We start from the raw sequence: 18,962 nt of genomic DNA on the forward strand, positions 1-18,962 counted from the left end.
AGAGGAGTGCGCCTCAGTTTCCCCTCTTGGCTCCCTTCTTCACAAGTTTATTAAACACACACACACACACACACACACACACACACACATACACACAGCTATAATCATAGAAAAAGAAAAGGGATTGTCTGCTCAGTCCTTCCAGTCTGAGGATAAAAGTGATGTATTTGATTTTTTCTGCCACTAATAATATTGTCTGCTCCACTGATTTTTCCATTGAACAGTCTTTCCAAAAAAAAGTGTTTCTCTTTTGCCTTTCTGCCCTCCATTTTCCAAGGGAACACTAGAGCTCAAAGACGTGTTTTAAGGGTCAAATTAAAAAATCAATTTGCCTGACAAATTATATGCCATCACACATAGCAAAGTGATATATGCTTGTTTTCAAGCACATAACCTAAAACTAAATGGCAATCCACAGTGATGAGATGGCGTGTTCCATGATACTGTGATCAGCCATCATTAGGAAGGAAACTTTGGCCAGAGTGAAACCCATGTGAAAATACTTGCAATTTAACTGACTGAGAAACCTACAAAATCTTTCTCAGCTCTTTATGGAGATGATTTAACTTTCTTCATGATGGTAACAGCAAATTGCCAAGCATGGTAGCTCAAGCCAATAATCTTAGGAGGCTAAGAGAGGAGGATTACCATGAGTTCAAGACTGCCTTGGGCTACATACTAAGTTTCCAACTAGTCAGAGCTACATAGTGAGACCCTGTCTCAAAGGTAAAAAAAAAAAAAAAAAGCACAGGGATGGGGGTGCCTGGTAGAGCTGCAGAGATGGTTTAGTGGGTAAGAATACTTACAGGAAAAACATGAGGATCCAAATTCAGATTCCCCAGCACTCACTTTAAAAGCTGATTGTGGGGGTTACGAAGATGACTCAGTAGTTAAAAGCACTGGCTGCTCTTGCAGAAGATCCAGGTTCCGTTCCCAGCACCCAGATGGTAGGTAGCAACTATCTGTAACTCCAGTTCCAAGGGATCTGACATTCTCTTCTGGCCATAGTGGGCATTACATGCATGCATGGGTATATTTACATACATGCCAGCAAAATACTCATACTTACATAAAAAGAAATCAAGCAAAAAATTTTTTAAAAGCTGGACATGGCTTGTAACCACTACTTTGAGGGGAAGAAATAAAGTCAGGAGGCTCCCTGGGGCTTGCTGGTCACTAGCCTTGTCAAAAACCTCCAGGTTCAGTAAGAGACCCTGTCTCATGGGATTAAGGCAGAGAGCAATAAAGGAAGATGCCTGTCAGACCTCCTTTGGCCTCCAGACACTCAGGCACACTGAGGCACACACACACACACACACAAATTGCCTTCCTCACTCAAAATCCCATGAAGTGAGCCTTTTTTAAACCATTTTCTCTTATCATAATGTCCATAAGGCTTCTGTTTAGATGAGTTGACCAGCTACCAGAAACCAGTGCCCTTATTCCCTTGGCCTCCCCTCTTGAAAAGAAGCAAGTTCTTGGGTCCAAAGGACAACCAAAGGTGACAAGCAGTAAAGATGAACAGGAGGGAAGACCACAGCTCATGGTTCCTTTTTTTGAAGCCCCTGCTGCGAGCCAAGTGAAGGTATACACCTGTGTTTGTAAACCTGAAACTGCAGTGATATGGGCAACCTACCAGCATGGCCTGGCACATTCATTCATATGCAGGAAGCTAAAAAATGTTCCCATCAAACATTGCTTAACTCTATCATCTGTGATGCACTCTAGTATTCTCTATTCTATTTCCTTCCATTAATTGATTACAAAAGTATCAGTCATGACCCATTAAATTGATTTCATAACCTGCATAGTAAGTGCTCTCCTTTGGAACTCACCTTTCTCTGTGTCTATTTTTCTCTTTTGTTTATACAGTCATTCTCTTAAAGTATGGAAAGATGTAACAGTAGCAATTACCTTTGTAAGCTCATCTGAAACAGTGGAATATGTCAGCAAAGATCAGAGTGACCAAGTGCTCTACTGCAGACCCGTATCCCCGGCCCTCTTGAAACATTTTATTTTGAGAATATAATTAAGGTGCCCAGGCTGACCTTAAACTTGCAAATTCTCCTGCCCCAGCCTCCTGAGTGGCTAGGATTTACTGACCTCCTAGAATTTCAAGATGGGTAGACTTACAGTGGGGACCTCAAGGATGAGCTCTAGGCCCAGCATGGTAAAATCATCCTTGCCAGCAGTTTGAAACATAACTTTTAAAGATTTACCTGAGCCGGGCGTGGTGGCGCACGCCTGTAGTCCCAGCACTTGGGAGGCAGAGGCAGGCGGATCTCAAGGCCAGCCTGGTCTACATAGTGAGTTCCAGGACAGCTGGGGCTATAGGGAGACCCTGCTTCAAAAAGACATTTAAAAAAAAGGATTTACCCGAAGGTAGGTAGAATTAGAACTTTTTGCTTGTTTCCTGTCTGATCTATATAGGAGCCAGAAGAAGAAACAACAAAGCAGAAAATGTTTGCATAGTTTTAGACAGAGCCTTTAAATGACTGGATGCCTACTCCCTACCCTCACTCTGTGAGTTTTCGGCCCTCTGGTTCCATCTGCTTTGTAGAAGACCATGTACCCTACACTCTAAGCACTGGTCAGTTTCTCAGGACACAGGAACTCATTTCTCCATCTGTTACACATGTAAGAAATATATTTTTAGAGTTCAATTTTCCTATCTTAAAAACCCCATCACCTTGTATTCCCATGAATACAGTACATGTTAGAGCTCATCCTTGAGGTCCTTACTGTAAGTCTGCCCATCTTGAAATTCTAGGAGGGCTGAAAACAGGCGGCTTTCATTAGATGAATGTTAGAGAAGTGCATTGTGGAGAAGGAGCACATCTAAAAAGAACTCAGAACCGAAGCAGAACAATCTTGAATCGGCAGCTGCCATCACCCTTTTCTGTTCCTCCTGGGCCTGGTCCAGGAGTCTTGGAAGAACAATGAAGTGTCATGAGGCTTCAGAGGAAGACAATTCAAAACAGAAGGCTGCTGCTCTGGAGTTCTTATTCCAAAACCAGAGACAGGAATTGTGAGGGGAAACAGCCTGAAACACTGTAATTTGTAAGGCATAGATTTTTCAGCAGATGGCAGAATGAAATACGTGAAGATGATAGCATGTCAGGGACTTGGCATTATTTACTTTATCCTTTAATACTTGGCTGAAGACATACTTCATTTATCCAAGAAGTCATACCAAATATTGAACCAAAGGAATCTAATTTGTAATTCAGACTTGCAGAGTTCCACATAGTATTTATGAAACATTCCCTCTCTTCCCCCACCAAACATCCCATGAATTTTGTGCATATTTGTTGGGCTAAACTGATTACCAAAAGACTGTCTTCATAAATAAAGAAGTTATTCTATATTTACTTCAAAAAACTTACACTTTCCATGCTGCTAGTGCTCCCTTAAACATGGTGACTATTCCTAAAACCTGCTGAACTTTCTGCAAGAAATGTGGCAAGCACCAAATCCCACAAAGTGACACAGTCCAAGAAGGGCTAGGACTCTGTGTGCCCACGGAAAGCAGCCTTCTGACAGGAAACAATGGCTACAGTGGGCAGACTTAAGCCTATTTTCCTCAAAAAGGCTGAAACTACAAAGATTGTGCTGAGCTTGAGTGTGTGGTGCCCAACTGCAGATCTAAGAGAACACTAATAAAGATGAGAGCTTTGTGAACTGGGAGGCGACGACATAAGACCAAGGGCTCCAGTTTTAAGTTCATCTTGTAGTGAAGACAATAATCCTGAGGTTATATTCACTTCATTTGGATGCAGTTGGTCTTTTGGGAGGGAATAAGCTAGAGCTTATCAGCTTATCAGCTGTCAGCTGTCAGCTACAAATAAATAAAGGGCTAGAGAGATGGCTCACCAGTTAAAAGCACTGGATGCTCATGCAGAAGACCTGGGTTCAATTCCCAGCATCCACATGGTGGCTAACAACCATCTGCAACTCCAGTTCCAGAGGATTTGATGCCCTCTTCTAGCCTCTGTGGGCATTACATGACACAGGTGCACTTACATACATGCAGACAAAAAAAAAAAACATACACATAAAGAAATAAAAATTAAAAAAAAAAAGAAACTTTCCTATCCTCTCTTCTAAGAGACTGCTGCCTAAAATACCTAGGTATTTGATGCAAAGTTTTAACCTTATATTGTAGAAAGCACCCTATTCCATTGCTTTCCAGTTCTTAACTCTATGGTCAATATATGGTAGGTTTTCGGAAATGGTTAGTGCTTGTTGATTGCTTATTGATGGGTGTAAGTCTCAAGTGCTCATAGCCGGCAAGAGTCCACGGTCCTCTACTATCTATTAGAACATGCCTGAATGCCTTGGGTTACTTTTTGAGGAGTGAAGAGTCTACTCTGACAGACTTCATCAGCCCTCTAGCTATTTCCCCCAGTGACTACTCCTTGGCCCTCAGGTTGGTGTAGGGAATGTAGAGAAATTGAACAGAGGCTTTCCACAATTATATCCCTATAACAGAATTCCACTCAAACCAAGTAGCTCATCTCAGCTAAATGCGTGAAGGCCAGACAAAGCCATTAGGAATAACAAGGAAGTGCAGTGTAGGCAACTCCTGGAAAGAAGCCAAGCTGTTCTTTGAAAACTATGGTTTGGATCCTGCCACTGCTGCTCATTAGCTGGGAAACACTGGGCAGCTTGCTTCACTTCTCTGGGCTCATGTTTCTTTATCTATAAGACAGTATCCATGCTATCTGCATTATACTGTTATGGAATTAAAGTAGGACTTTATGAACAAACCTGTGGACTAGCACAGAAGTTAATTCAAAGTCTACAAAGCATGCAGGCATGTTATTGTGGTTCTTTGGCAAGACTGTAGCATAGGATTCTTTGGATTGCAGAATTCTGATGGCAGATTCTTTTTTTCAGATGAAGATGTTAGTGTCAAATGGGGAGAAAAAGACCAATGAGATCATTATCGTTACTACTTGCTCTGTAATGTGTTTTTCCAAATACAGTCTTAAATGAACACAGGCTCTTGTAACACACTCCCACAGTACCCTCAATACTCAAGTGACTTCCCATCTCCCCACTGCCCCCATGCCCTTTTCTCCTCTATATTTTAAAATGAATGACAAGATTCTATGCAAACTTTCCCTTTCTAAATATTTGGGGCATTCCTGCCAAAGTTCCCTTTTTTACAAAGTGATTTAGTACTTTAACCTTGCCCCAGGCACTCTTCATGTGTATTGACTCTGCTGAAGAACTTAGTCTCCCAGATTTCATGATGTGAAGGGAGAGGATGATTACTGAGTTCAGGTATGGGAGAGAAAGAACAACGCCCTGCTCATTTGGGGCTTTGTCTTCCAGAATCATCCTGTCATTTTCCTGGTCCCACCAGTATGAAGGCCATTGTATGTGAAACAAATTATATCCATCTGTCAAGCTGTTGCCCTGACAATACATGGCCTTGTTCCTGGTGTTCTCTTTAGTTTTATAAGCTGGGTATTCCAGGAGCAGAAGTGAACAAGTGGTCCTGTGTGGAATCAGACTCCCTTTAGGAGAAGGAACTGCATGGAGGATTGGTTAGTGAAAGTAACTTCTTTGGCTAAAACAATAACCGTTTATTTTCTTTCAAAAAGAAAAGGCCAATATGCAGAGGTGGGTGAGACCTCTCCTTTGATTACTGACTCTCCTTTTGTGTTCATTGCTAAGAAAATATCTTCTGATGATTGTCTTCAGCTATTTCAAAATTAGAAAGTATGGACAAGATTCTTTCCTAAAGCTGCTGTCCACGTAGCTGTGGGTGCTAGGGTAGCTTCCCATGCCTCTGACAGGGTGGAGGTGAGATATGGAAGCCTCCTCTTTGTCTGCACTTGGACCCAGTGCTGTCTTGACCACCAGTGTTCTCTCTGAATAGCTGTAGGTTGGCAATAGTGGGGAGAAGCACCATAGAAGACATCTGAGAATGGAACAGCACCACCCGATAGGAGGCAAAAGGAAAAGAGCCTCTCAGAGGAAGAAAATACTGCCACCTGGTACCTCCTAGGAGAGATATCAGCAAAACACTATTACCACTCACCAAATAGACAGGGAAAGAGCCAGAAGAATCACAGGCTTTGATGTCTCCATTCTTCTGGATAAGTAAATGAAAACAAAGGATGACTCTTCCATTGAGAACAGATGAGTCCATTTACAATGCAGTTGAAGCACTGAGTGGTGCTATCTCAGTCAGTGAATGCTTAACCCTAGGTTCTAAGACAGTGAGCAAGCAAAGGTCAAGCTCAGGCACTAACGCCAAGGCTGGCCTCCTCATTTATGGGAGTTGCTGTTGGTTGTCTCAGGGGCAATAACTTTATCAACCTTAGTTACATAAGATCTGAGTTTGAGTTCCCATTCTGTTCTACTTGATATTCACTAAACCTTAATCTCCATATAAACTATTGTTAAAAATAAGAAAATAAACTGGGTGTGGTGTGCATGATTTTAATCCCAGCACTCAGGAAGCAGAGACAGATGGATCTCTGTGAGTTCAAAGCCAGTCTGGTCTACATAGTGAGTTCCAGGCCAGCCAGTGCTATATAGTGAGTCACCGATGTGAGAATTTTGGCTTTAGAACCCAGTGTTTACCTGAAATAAAACTGAAGATAGATCAGCAAGTGCTTGTGACAAAAACAAATGTCACATAAAAGATGTCAAAGATTCTACAAATATACATAAAAAGGAAGAAGAGAGTATTTGATATTAATTTTCATCAAAGCTTATGAAAATTATAAATTACACAATTCAAATACAGTTGAAATTCTACATTGAAATTTAGAACTTCAATCCCACTCTTAGTTACCTTTGGACCAACATCTTTAGGCAAATCTAACCAGTTACTTAACAATCATAGGCACTTTTTTTTTTCCAATACTTACTATAAATATGTTTGTATAAATGTGGATACTATCTGATATCTATCACTAAAATATAATATTACCTTTTAATACATTTATGAAAATACAATTAAAATAGTCTGATTAACTATACTTGAATTGTACTATTTTAGCTTTTAGTATTATAGCAAGATTGGGGAGGATAAAGAAGAAAAGTGAAGAAACAATTGTTGAAACAAGAAAACTCTCAAAAGTTAGTCTTTTGAGGGTTTTCTGTGTGTTTCCCATTGTTTCCCGGTCCAACAAGCTCTGAGATATGTCCCACTACTTTGCACCATTGGGAGACCTTAAAAGTCATGGCTCCTTTTCACTTTAACACTTTGCCTTTGCTTTAGGAAGACTTTGAGTATGTCTTGAAAATGAGAGTAAGAGGTATTTTTAACAGGTCAGGAGGTGTCCTAGATCTGTAGGACAGGAAGAAGGACGTGGTAGCAGAAAAAGCTCCACCACAATGTTTTTTAAAGCTTGATTTAATGAGATGAAATAAAATGACAGAGAAGCGATGTGAGGATTTTGGCTTTAGAACCCAGTGTTTACCTGAAATTAAACTGAAGATGGATCAGCAAGTGCTTGTGATAAAAACAAATGTCACATAAAAGATGCCAGATTCTACAAATATAAAGTAATAATTCTTCTGAAAGAATTCAGTGGCAACCTATCTGTGTGAATCACCATAATGCTTGAACTTTGGTAAACTTAGGTTATCCTGCTGGAAATCTTTTCAAGTATTTCTTTACACACACACACACACACACACACACACACACACACACACACATTCTGCCCACTTGTAAATTCCCAGACTAATAGCATCAGAGGAAAGAAATTAATTGCCCCTCAAGCTTTTAGAGAGCTGATGTTATTTGGCCACATGAAATCAAGTCCTGGGGTAGAACATGGGTGATCACTGACATATTCTCATAACACGTATCTCTGGGTGGGGTGAGGGTAGGCAAATGTAGAAGGAAATGTTATTCCCATTGTCTGCCACTGGAGAATTCCTTGAACTGACTTCCTGAAAAATCTTCTGTTTGCATTCACCAGGAATGGCGGCCCTAGATAGTAAGGCATCAGGGAAGATGGGGATGCGAGCTGTAGTCTATTACATGACTACCACCATCATTGCTGTGGTGATTGGCATAATCATTGTCATCATCATCCATCCCGGGAAGGGCACAAAAGAAAACATGTACAGAGAAGGCAAAATTGTACAAGTGACTGCTGCAGATGCCTTCCTGGATTTAATCAGGTATGTCCCTGCAAGCCTGTCCTGGGGTATATTCTCACCATCCAACCCCTCTTATTTTGGGAAGCTAATCAGATTCTGAAAGAGGTATCTGACTGGACTAGCCTTGCCAAGATTGAAGTAAAAGTCACATCTTTACTTCCTTCTAACAGAAATTGATACTAGGGATCTGTCTTCTGGTCTCATGTAAAAAAAAGTGTAAAGAACATAAAGCAATAAATCTTGAGGGCTTTAGTATTCAAAAACCTCATCATGGAGTTCTCTCTACTGTGTGCTCCCCCCTAGAATAACTGGTAATTCTTAATGGTTTTTCTCAACTCTTGCTCTGTAAGGCTAGTTTTCAGCAAAGTAGGGCCTATCCATTCAACTCCAAATTTAAAACTAGTTAGTTGTCTTGTATCTTCATCCTTTACCCACAGCAGAGTGGTTCAGCAGGGACTTTGGTGATCATCTGACCATTCCTGACCCAAGCTTTTCCTTTTATTCTATTTGTGAAGAAAGGATTTGGCATATCAATAATAAAATACTGAAGGCTGCTCTTCAGCAGTGTTTTATAGGCAAACTAGACAGTGATTACAAAGGAGTCTTACCTAACATCTAAAGAAGAGTTCATGATCATAGAAGTAAGCCAAAGTTTGATCCTTAGTCCTTCTTTCTGTCTCTCTCTATACCTGTCCTTATATCAGCCAGATCCTTTCAAGAAGCATACTACATACTCAGAAGGAACATTGAAACTGGGTGTGGTGGTACAACCTGTAATCTCAGCACTGGATGACTAAGGAGGAGAACCATGAGTTTGAGGCTAGCCTCAACTAGGCTGCATAACAAGATCCTGCCTCTAACCATGATTATGATAAGCTTCAAGGGGTAATGAGGCACCAGAAAACTAACATCAGTAGGAAGCTATTTTGTCATCACCCCTAGCTGTTAAGGGAGAGGAAGGGAGCTTCTACCAAACCGAATGAGAAGCCTAGTGGGACTATGCACGTGGACTTTTTTCTCCCACTACCTTGTAAGCTGTCAGTGACTTCTACTAGGCAAAACCAAAGGGAGTCAGAAGGCAAGAATCCACATGCTATGTCCCCTAGGGGTCACTTTCTAGGGCTCAGAGCAGAATGCAGGATGGATCTCAAAGAGCAAATGGAACACAGCCTATCACAAGCCCTGTCTGCTTTGGGTCTCCTACCATGTGGCCCTAGCCTGCCCTCTCAAAACTTAGCCTTTTTCTCCCTTCTTTACAATTTACCTGAGAAGGACCTAGGTTGCCTATCTTAGATACCCACTCTCAGGGCTCTCCACTGATCATCTGAAAGAAGCTCCTCCAAGGGACTGATTCCATACGCCATTGCAAGGAGTGGGTCTGTGGCAATTCGATTCAAGAGAGATGTGGGAAACAGAAGGCCTCCTTAGCAGCACCATTCCCACCAGGGATGACTCTGCATCATCCATCTGTAAGTCCCATCTAACCCAATGGGGGCCTTTTCTTGAAAGCCTTTTTTAGAGATTCAATCACAATGATCTAAAGATAACAGCTGCCCTAAAATATTTCCTGCCAAGTTAGCACTTGATAACTATGCTTTTATTAAGTTCATGCTATTAATTAAAGCTTTCACCATGTTTCCATGAACCTTACCCTTGGCTAGTTTAGATTAGGAATATTAGGAATATTATATTTTCCTTCTGTTTAAGTTTTGCCTTTAAAGAGTTGGGATCTTGTCATCCCCAGCCTAGTTGGTCCATCAAAGCATGGTGAACTTCTGTTCTTCTTTGCCCCAGTAAAAAAGTGTGTGAATATCCTCCCCCATCCAGGCACTTGGCTTGAGAATTATCTTAAAATCTCTTTGCATGTATACTTGCATCATAGAAAAATGTCCAAAGAGTACTGATGAGAAGTGGAAGAAAATAGGCTGGTCCAGATAGTAGGAAGAGACAGAAGATTATAACCTTGAACTAGGAGTTTAATATCATAAAATTTCTGGAGTCTCAAATTCAGGATAGCATGCCTATGTCATGTCTCCTTCTCTCATCTTCTGTTTTAGAACCCTAATGTTGATTTAATCTACTCTTGTCTTTACTAGATGAGTCAACTGAGACGTAAGTGGGGTCCATGACTTGGCCAGTGTCACACTCCCCAGTCTGAGTGTTTCTCCTCTTCCACAATGAATTTAAACACAGTCCTGACACAGTCTCTGAGGAAGTGACAAACTTTTCCACAAATGCCTCAAGTTCAAATATTTATTGTGAGCAAGCTCTCCACTGACTGCCACAGAGTCAGAATCTCTAGCAAATTGTGCCAATATTCTATTCCCCCCTCCCCACAGAAGTCTTCAGAGAACAAAATTCCACAGAGAACCAACCAGCTTTTGATTCAGACCTTTGATCCCTAAACACATGGCACAATAACAAAGTAACCATTTTTGAATAATACAGAATCAGCCACATTGCTGATGAGAAAAAGCATCTGTTTTCACTGACTCTCCCTAAGCCCAGGGTTTTATAATATAATGACTGGATGAAAAGCTCCATGGGATGAGAAGAGCATGCTTGAGTTGAGTTTGGGCTTTCCCTGAAAAATACTAATTGCATGGTCCATACCTAGGAACAACCATATGTTCCACTGCAAGTCACTAAATCTCTGTTTTTCCTTTTACTGCTTGACTCAATGCAATCTTTACCTTATTCTCTGTGAATAGTATTTAAGGAACAAAGCTACTATTTGGAAAATTTTGCAAGTGACCACTATTTTCTTTGCAGGAACATGTTCCCTCCAAATCTGGTGGAAGCCTGCTTTAAACAGGTAAACACTTTACAGGGACCAATTCACCTTTAAAAATCCTCTTTGGCATATCAAACCAGTAGGACCCTGCCTTTCTCATTTCTCTGCCAACGCGATGGAAAGCACCAGGATTTTCTGGGAAACTTTGGTGGCCGTGGTTCGTTCCTTGTATTAAAGGTTGCCTAGTTCCAGGCACAGTGTGTCTTGCATGCAAATACCACAATGAGTCTATGTTATTGTTAAGAGGGCTAACTGAGAGACCCTCCCTTTTTTCCCCTCACTGTGGCTCACATGCAAAAGCCCATCAAAGCAAGAAAACTCCAATATAAATAAAATATATTAACAACTTGCTTTAAAAAAAGATTATTCTAGTTGCTGGGCTTGATTTAAAAATCATTGGCATATTTATTAAAAGTTTCTAAAGGGCCATAGGGATTCTAAAGAACCATATCAGAAAGGAATGGCATCATCATTTATGGTATGCCTGCTGTGTGCCAAGCACAAATGTTATATTTAGTCCTCACATAAACATGATGAGTATCCCTGTCTGCATTTCACTGATGAGGCCACTCATCTATGAAAACATGGAATTATGTAACTGACACAAGTTCTCACAGGTAGTAAATGGTAGACCCAGAATTCAGATCCATCATGTTAACTGCGAAGTCTACCTCTTCCTACCATTTTATGCTGTTTCCTAGAAAGCATCACTCAGTGAAGAGACCCTAACCAGGAGGTCATGATGAGGTCCAGCTCCTTTCTGCTTCTTATCCAAGCGTCTCTTGGCTCTCTACATGGTGGATACAAATATCTTCTATTAGGGGATAATGTTCGTTCTAACCTCATTTGACTATGAATGCTTTGTTGCTCAAGATATGAAAAGGGAAACAAACACTGTGGATTAAATATTCCCCAAACACGCCTCCATTTGATGTCAATTCACCTACCCTTTCTGCTTGAAATCTGTAAAATAAAACAAAAGTCTGACCTCACAGAGAGCTGGGTTTTACACATATAGGACCCCATCTGTTTTGTTCCTTTTAAAATATATATATGAAGACTATTTTTAAAAGGCAATAAACAAGCACATTGCAAGATCCAAACAGAAGCCTGTCCTTAAATAAAACTGAACCTGGTGGTACAGGCCTGTAATCCCAGCTTCTTGGGAGGCTAAGGCAGGAAGATCACAAGTTTAAGACCAGCCTGAGTCAGTGTGAGTTTAAGCCTACTCTAGGTAATTTAGTGAGAAATTGTCTCAAAACATAAAGGAAAGGGCTGGCAAGATGGGCTCACAGAAGACACTTGCTGCCAAGCCTGACCACCTGAGTTCAATCAGTGGGACTCATATGTTGGAAGGAAAGAACTGATTCCCCCAAATTGCCTTTTGATTTCTACATTCATGCCATGGCACTTACTCCCCAAAATAAATGCAATAAAAAATTTAATTGTGTGTGTGTGTGTGTGTGTGTAGAGTTGTGGAGTTCTTATACAGTACAAACAAGACCCTGAGTTCAGTCCAAAGAACCACAAAAGAAAAAGCCCAAGCAGCCAAAAATCTTTCTTTATTCAAAAACTACAATAATAATACATAATAAATCCTTTTCAATCCAACCCAGCCAACCCCAGTACTGCAAGGCTATCTGTCCATGAGTTGGCAGTGAGTGATATCAAAAATGCTGATTTCCAGCTCTTTCAAATGAGAAAAGTGCTGAATCTTGCAGATTTATGTTTAGTTTGGGGTTGCATTCACAGGATTTTGAGGGGGAAGCAAACATATCACCCGAAGATCTACTGGGCTTAGACCAGAATACAAATAAGGTTGCAGTTTCTGAATGGGCTATAAACTGCGTCTAAAAGGAAAGAATAGGAAGATTAAGAAAGAATGATCAAAATTGAAAAATGAACCCCAAACAATACAGAATATTTAAATGCCCATGAGATTTGAGAGTTGACTTTAGCAGAACGTTCTGTGTTTTAAAATTGTCAACAATCCACAGATTATTTAGGGATATGACCACAGTAATGGCAGCTGACCATGTCCTTGGTTAGAAATAGTGGTTTTCCAAAAGACCTGAAAGTCTCCTGTTTATTCTTGGCAAAAACATGGTCAAACACTTGATATGTGGCCATGCTTTCTTCCATAGATTCTAGACCCAGGCCACATTCAAACACTATCACTCTCCCTGATGCTTTTCTACCAACACTATAAAGGCCAGGACAGAAATGCCACTCTTCTTAAAAATTATAGAGAGATGGCTTAATGGTTTCTTGTGGCCACAGCCATGCTCTCAGGCCCTCCTGACTGGGGCATCTATGTAGAAACTATGCAGGGAAGAACATAGCTTGAGTTAGAAGAGAAATGACAGTGTGGACTTGGAAAAAGTGGGTTATCATCATCAATTAATAAGCAGGCAGCTTTTAAGAATAGGAATTTATAACATCAGGAATGACTTGCAGACTGGTTGTTTGGGTATTCTTTATTCTCATTATCCTCTGAAACTTCCAACAGGGTAATCCTGTAGGACATTGTCATTGAGCACCATCAGCCAATGTTAATGCAATACTTTACATTTTGCAAAATGTTCTCCTATATGATGCTTAATTTGGTCATTGTAACAACACTGTGAAGTAAAATCAGCAGTTACCCGTGCTTCACAGCTATGGAATAGGAACTAATAGATATTAGGTAGTTTGCCAATGATCCCACGGCATGATCTCCACAGGAAGTGATAGGACTTATGAATATTTGGGTCTGTCTCTTCAAAAATCTCATTATCATTTTGTTAAAGTTGCAGAAGAATGAAAAAGCACATGCGTATTTAGTCTAACATCTTTAACCATATAACTTTCTTATTCTGATTTACTATGTATTTGAACGTATGTGTTATGATTTAAATATGTGTGTGTTTAAATTTATATGTATTTGAGTGTGTATGTCTGTGTTGACGAATAGAGATTTGCCACAGATTAGATAGAAGATGATAGATAGGTAGGTAGGTAGATAGATAGATAGATAGATAGATAATAGATGGATAAATTAGATAGATGATAGATGGCTAGATGATAGATAGATAGATAGATAGATAGATAGATAGATAGATAGATGATAGATAGATAGATGATGATCTGTAACACTATCTTTTGAGTACAAAATAACATATCATAGAAAATTTGGACAGCAGGAAAATATAAATAAAAAAATAAAATAAAACCCCTTAATTCCTGGTGTGCTTTTTCTTTTTAAGTTCAAAACCAATTATGAGAAGAGAAGCTTTAAAGTGTCCATCCAGTCCAACGAAACACTCCTGGGTGCTGTGATAAGCAATGTGTCAGAGGCCATGGAGACTCTGACACGGATCAGGGAGGAGATGATACCTGTTCCAGGATCTGTGAATGGGGTCAATGCCCTGGGCCTAGTTGTCTTCTCCATGTGCTTCGGTTTTGTGATTGGAAACATGAAGGAACAGGGCCAAGCACTGAGAGACTTCTTTGATTCCCTTAATGAAGCCATCATGAGATTAGTAGCCGTGATAATGTGGTATGTATCGCCATATGCTATATAATGATTACAAGACGCTTATTGTGGTCAATATGTGTTCTGTACTGAGAAAGATACTGCCAGGCTGAATGGACAGTTGCAATGATCTTACTCTGGAAACCATAAGGAAATCAGTCAGTTTCTAGGGTTGCAGTTTGAAAAGGTACAACTCTTTACCCCACCCATTCACTTTACATTTACTTATTCATTCACATAGTTACTGAGTTTCTCCTACCAGATAAGGATAGAGCTCTAAGCACTGAGGACAAAGTAATGAAGCGAGCACTAGGAAACCCTGAATCTTACATAATTTTAAGGGAGGCGGGCAATTAACAAGCAAATAAATCTATCATATTCTTGAGTCAAAAGTGCCATGAAGAAAGGAAAACAGGAGCAAAGGCATGCAATTTGCCTTAGGTGATACAGAAAGGCTTCTGAGGTGACATTTTTGCTAAGACTTGAATAACTAGGAATATCCAGACCCACAGACTACTGGGAGGAAAGCATTCCCAGTAGAGGAAAAAGCAAACACACAGGCCCCAGATCATTGAAAATATTGTGCTCTCCCTTCTCTGTTTGAGTCTTAAGAAAGAAGTGTATAGGACAGATCTCTTGCAATGCACAGGAGGACTCATGGGAAGTATTATGTCTGCTAAATAAGAACTTATAACAGAGCTTCCTTTAATAAAGTTCAGAGCAGGCGACAAAGGAAAGGACTTAAATCCAAAGGCGGAATGCTGACCTCAGAAAATAAACTCTCCCCAGCACGGAGAGAACCCTTTGCTTGGTTTAGGCCTCATGTGAGAGTTGCTTTTATTTTACTCTTTATTTTTAATATCCAGACTCCTCCTTGGCACCTCGGGTAGGAAGACATCGAGTGCTGAGAAAAGCATTCACTCACAAACATGATTAAAAATGTCCTTTGTCTCTAATGCCGCCAAAGCTCAGAGAAATCCACTTTTTAGGAGTTTGCACAAGATGAATATGAACTTGGGCACAAAGACGGGCCAGAATGTGGTCCCCACAGGAGCCTCCAATTGGAAGGCCTTTGAAATCCTGGCAAGACTGAAAGTGGACATTTATCTCCATATTATTAAAATGCTTCCACCTTTCACCTCCTTTATGAAAGAAACCCATTCAAGACCACTGAATGAACTTCACATGTGGCTTTTCTAGCTGTACGTTCGCCTACACATTCAACATTGAATTATTACATTTCCGAGAACAGGTACTTCTATGATTTCCTGGCCTGCACTTTTAAGGGACTTTTGAAAGAAGCATTGTGCTTTTCTACTTGCAGTAAGTCTTCTGCAGTTCCCAGCAGATGAAGGGTCTGGGATTGCCTTCTCTGTCTTTGGCAAAGCTTGGTTGTAGCTTAGCACATACATCACACACAGAGAGCTGAAGGTCGGACAGCAAGGCCTTTGGGCAAGCAGGGTTATTTCAGCAAGTACGAGTCATTGTGCGGTCAGTTGCTCGTTCTTGCAGAAACTGCAAGGGAAGGCTCACAAATGTAACAGCATGTGGATAATTACTTACTTAGAGCATTATAACCTGACTGTGGGAGTACATCCATGCACGTTATTAATTTTAGTAGGTCTGGATTTATTTTATGGTCTCCTATTTATGGTAAGGGGTACTAGTATTTGGTTTGCATAGTAACATAAAACTTCCTCTGAAAGGAAATTTACTTAAGTATAAAGGTGGCTTGAAGAAAAATACCAAGTAATATTTTAAGTGAAATGAAGCTAAGGAAGAAATCAATACAGGTGACCCTAGAGTAAGCAAGCTGACTGCAGTTCTGACACCTGGGCTTCAGCCCCTTGCTTCAGCTTGGGAAACAGGCTGTGGTATGGAATGCTCCTCCTTCAGAGGAGCCTCTGAAGATCAGAAAAGGGACCCAAAAGTGATGAAAGGAGACCCATCCAGGAAATAGAGGTGGAGACAGAACTTCAGCCCCTTCTTTATGTGTAAGGCCGCCAGGCACTCGGAAAGGGAGGCAATGTGTCCCAGAGCAATTCTGAGTGGAAGGAAGGCCTGATTTAGAAATATCTAAGGAACTTTATATTTAAAATGGAAAATAAATAATTGTATAGTTTCTATAAGTCTCAGTAATATCCTGATCAGAAAAGTTTGAAAATCCCTCCTCCACTCTCTCTCTCCCCCCTCTCTCCCTCCCTTCCTCTCCCTCTCCCTCTTTTCCTCGGCTTATTTATATGCAATAACTTTTTGGAAATCAAAGTTCTAATTATGCATGCGTTGCTTCACCATAGGTATGCACCTCTGGGCATCCTCTTCCTAATCGCAGGGAAAATTGTTGAGATGGAAGACATGGGTGTGATTGGGGGGCAGCTTGCCATGTACACAGTGACGGTGATTGTTGGCCTCCTCATTCATGCTGTCATCGTCCTGCCACTCCTCTACTTCCTGGTAACCCGGAAGAACCCCTGGGTTTTCATTGGAGGGTTGCTGCAAGCACTCGTCACAGCGCTGGGGACCTCCTCAAGGTATGTGCACATGTGTTTTACTCCTCTAAGAAAATGTGTTTAAAACTTTACCTTGAACCCAAGCCTCTCAGGTTGAAGGTAAGTAGAAGTATGTTGTACTGGACTTTAAATTCCAAGAATATGGTGCTGGAGAGATGGCTGAGAGGTTAAGAGCTCTGACTGCTCTTGCAGAGGACCAGAGTTCAATTCCTAGCACCCATGTGGTGGCTAACAACCATCTGTAACCCCAGTTCCAGGGGATCTGACACCCACTTCTGACCCCCTGCGGGCACTGCATGACATAAGTGCACCTACCTACATGCAGGCATTATTACACTCATACACATAAAATACAAATAATAAATTCCAGGGCTGGAGAGATGGCTCAGCAGTTAAGAACACTGGTTGTTCTTGCAGAAGACCCGGGTTTGAATCCCAGCACCCACATAGTAGCTAACAACCGTCCGTAACTCCAGTCCCAGGGTATCCGACAGCCTCCTCTGACCTCCACGGGCATTGCATGACATGGGTGCACTTAACCTACATGCAGGCAATACACACATACACATAAAATTAAAAAAATAAATAAATAGCTGGCATGGTGGCGCATGCCTTTAATCCCAGCACTAGGGAGGCAGAGGCAGGCGGACCTCTGTGAGTTCAAGGCCAGCCTGGTCTACATAGTGAGTTCCAGGACAGCTGGAGCTACAGGGAGACCCTGTCTCAAAGAGACTAATTAATTAATTAATTAATTAATTTAAAAATAATCATACCCAACTTGGGATTCAAGGAATAGCTGTCTGTCATACATTTCTTGGGGGTAAAAGGGAAGTAAGAATTTGTCCCCCAGCATCCCTATCTTCCATTGACATCTTCCTGAGGGAGACATGAGTGTGCTTGGTACAGCAGCTGTGGTATAAGAAGTGATGCCTGAGAGGAACCCAAGTACTGGAGGATAGCCAAGTGACCCTGTGAGGGCACCACAATGTTCCTAACCCTCTATGTAGACAAGTGCTGACTTAGGACATGGGAGAGGAAGGAACTATCTGTGCAAAAGACCAAAGACAAACCCAGTCCAAACTACCAAAAGGACACTTAGCTGACATGTCCTGTTTTGCTGTTTTCAGTTCTGCCACCTTACCCATCACTTTCAAGTGCCTGGAAGAGAACAATGGTGTGGACAAACGCATCACTAGATTTGTCCTTCCTGTGGGGGCCACCATTAACATGGATGGCACTGCCCTCTACGAGGCCTTGGCTGCCATTTTCATCGCTCAAGTCAACAACTTTGACCTGAACTTTGGACAGATTATTACAATCAGGTAACAAGGAAAGAGTTCTGTTCTACATTTTCTTAAGAATGGCTTAAACAAATGAGCGAGGGATCAAGGTTGGGTGAAGAGATTGACTGGGGAGGTGATCACACATAGACAAGAGGCTGGGGTTATAGGGAGTAGTCTTGGTTTTAGATTATATGTTTTATAGTGTATGAAGTAGAAAGCAAAACTTACCTGCTACCATATGCCTCCACATTTTCCTATAGTGACCGTTGTCTGTGTTTGCGGCCACAAGACCTTTCCCCATCCAAAGACATGTACAGTGCTTTTTTGTAATTAATCATACCACTGATACTGTGTACCCCTTGATTGGTTTATTAATGTAGAATTTGCAAATTCGTTTAGCTCATTCTTTTTAATGTCTACAAAAATACATAGTATGGATTGTTCTATTTTTAAAGAATTACCTTCAATTTTTAAAAACCAGACTGTTACAGACAATGTTGGAAAATAAAAATACACTTGAAAAAACTAGATTTACTTTTTCTATTAATTTTGGGGTAGTATAGGTAGATACAGATTGTCCTAGTTTGTTTCTTCATTGCTGTGACAAAACACTCTGACCACTACCAACTTGGGGAGGAAAGGGTTTATTCAGCTTACATCTCCCAGGTCGTAGTTCATCAGGGAGCCCAAGGTAGGAACTCAGGGCAGGAACCTGGATGCAGGAG

At 41.0% G+C, this 18,962-nt stretch overlaps 1 protein-coding gene across 1 annotated transcript in view; it reads left to right on the forward strand.

The window, feature by feature from the left end:
• Slc1a3 (solute carrier family 1 member 3) overlaps positions 1–18,962 on the forward strand; it is an 82,268-nt gene that overhangs the window by 56,191 nt on the left and 7,115 nt on the right. Inside the window, exons 4-8 of the mRNA XM_008842073.1 lie at positions 7,953–8,157; positions 10,909–10,951; positions 14,176–14,468; positions 16,742–16,975; positions 18,082–18,276. Of these exons, the coding sequence (XP_008840295.1) occupies positions 7,953–8,157; positions 10,909–10,951; positions 14,176–14,468; positions 16,742–16,975; positions 18,082–18,276 (970 nt within the window). The remainder of the gene's footprint in view (positions 1–7,952; positions 8,158–10,908; positions 10,952–14,175; positions 14,469–16,741; positions 16,976–18,081; positions 18,277–18,962) is intronic.

The sequence above is a fragment of the Nannospalax galili genome, unplaced genomic scaffold (assembly GCF_000622305.1).
Source record: "Nannospalax galili isolate Female #2095 unplaced genomic scaffold, S.galili_v1.0 scaffold139, whole genome shotgun sequence".
Classification (NCBI taxonomy): Eukaryota; Metazoa; Chordata; class Mammalia; order Rodentia; family Spalacidae; genus Nannospalax; species Nannospalax galili.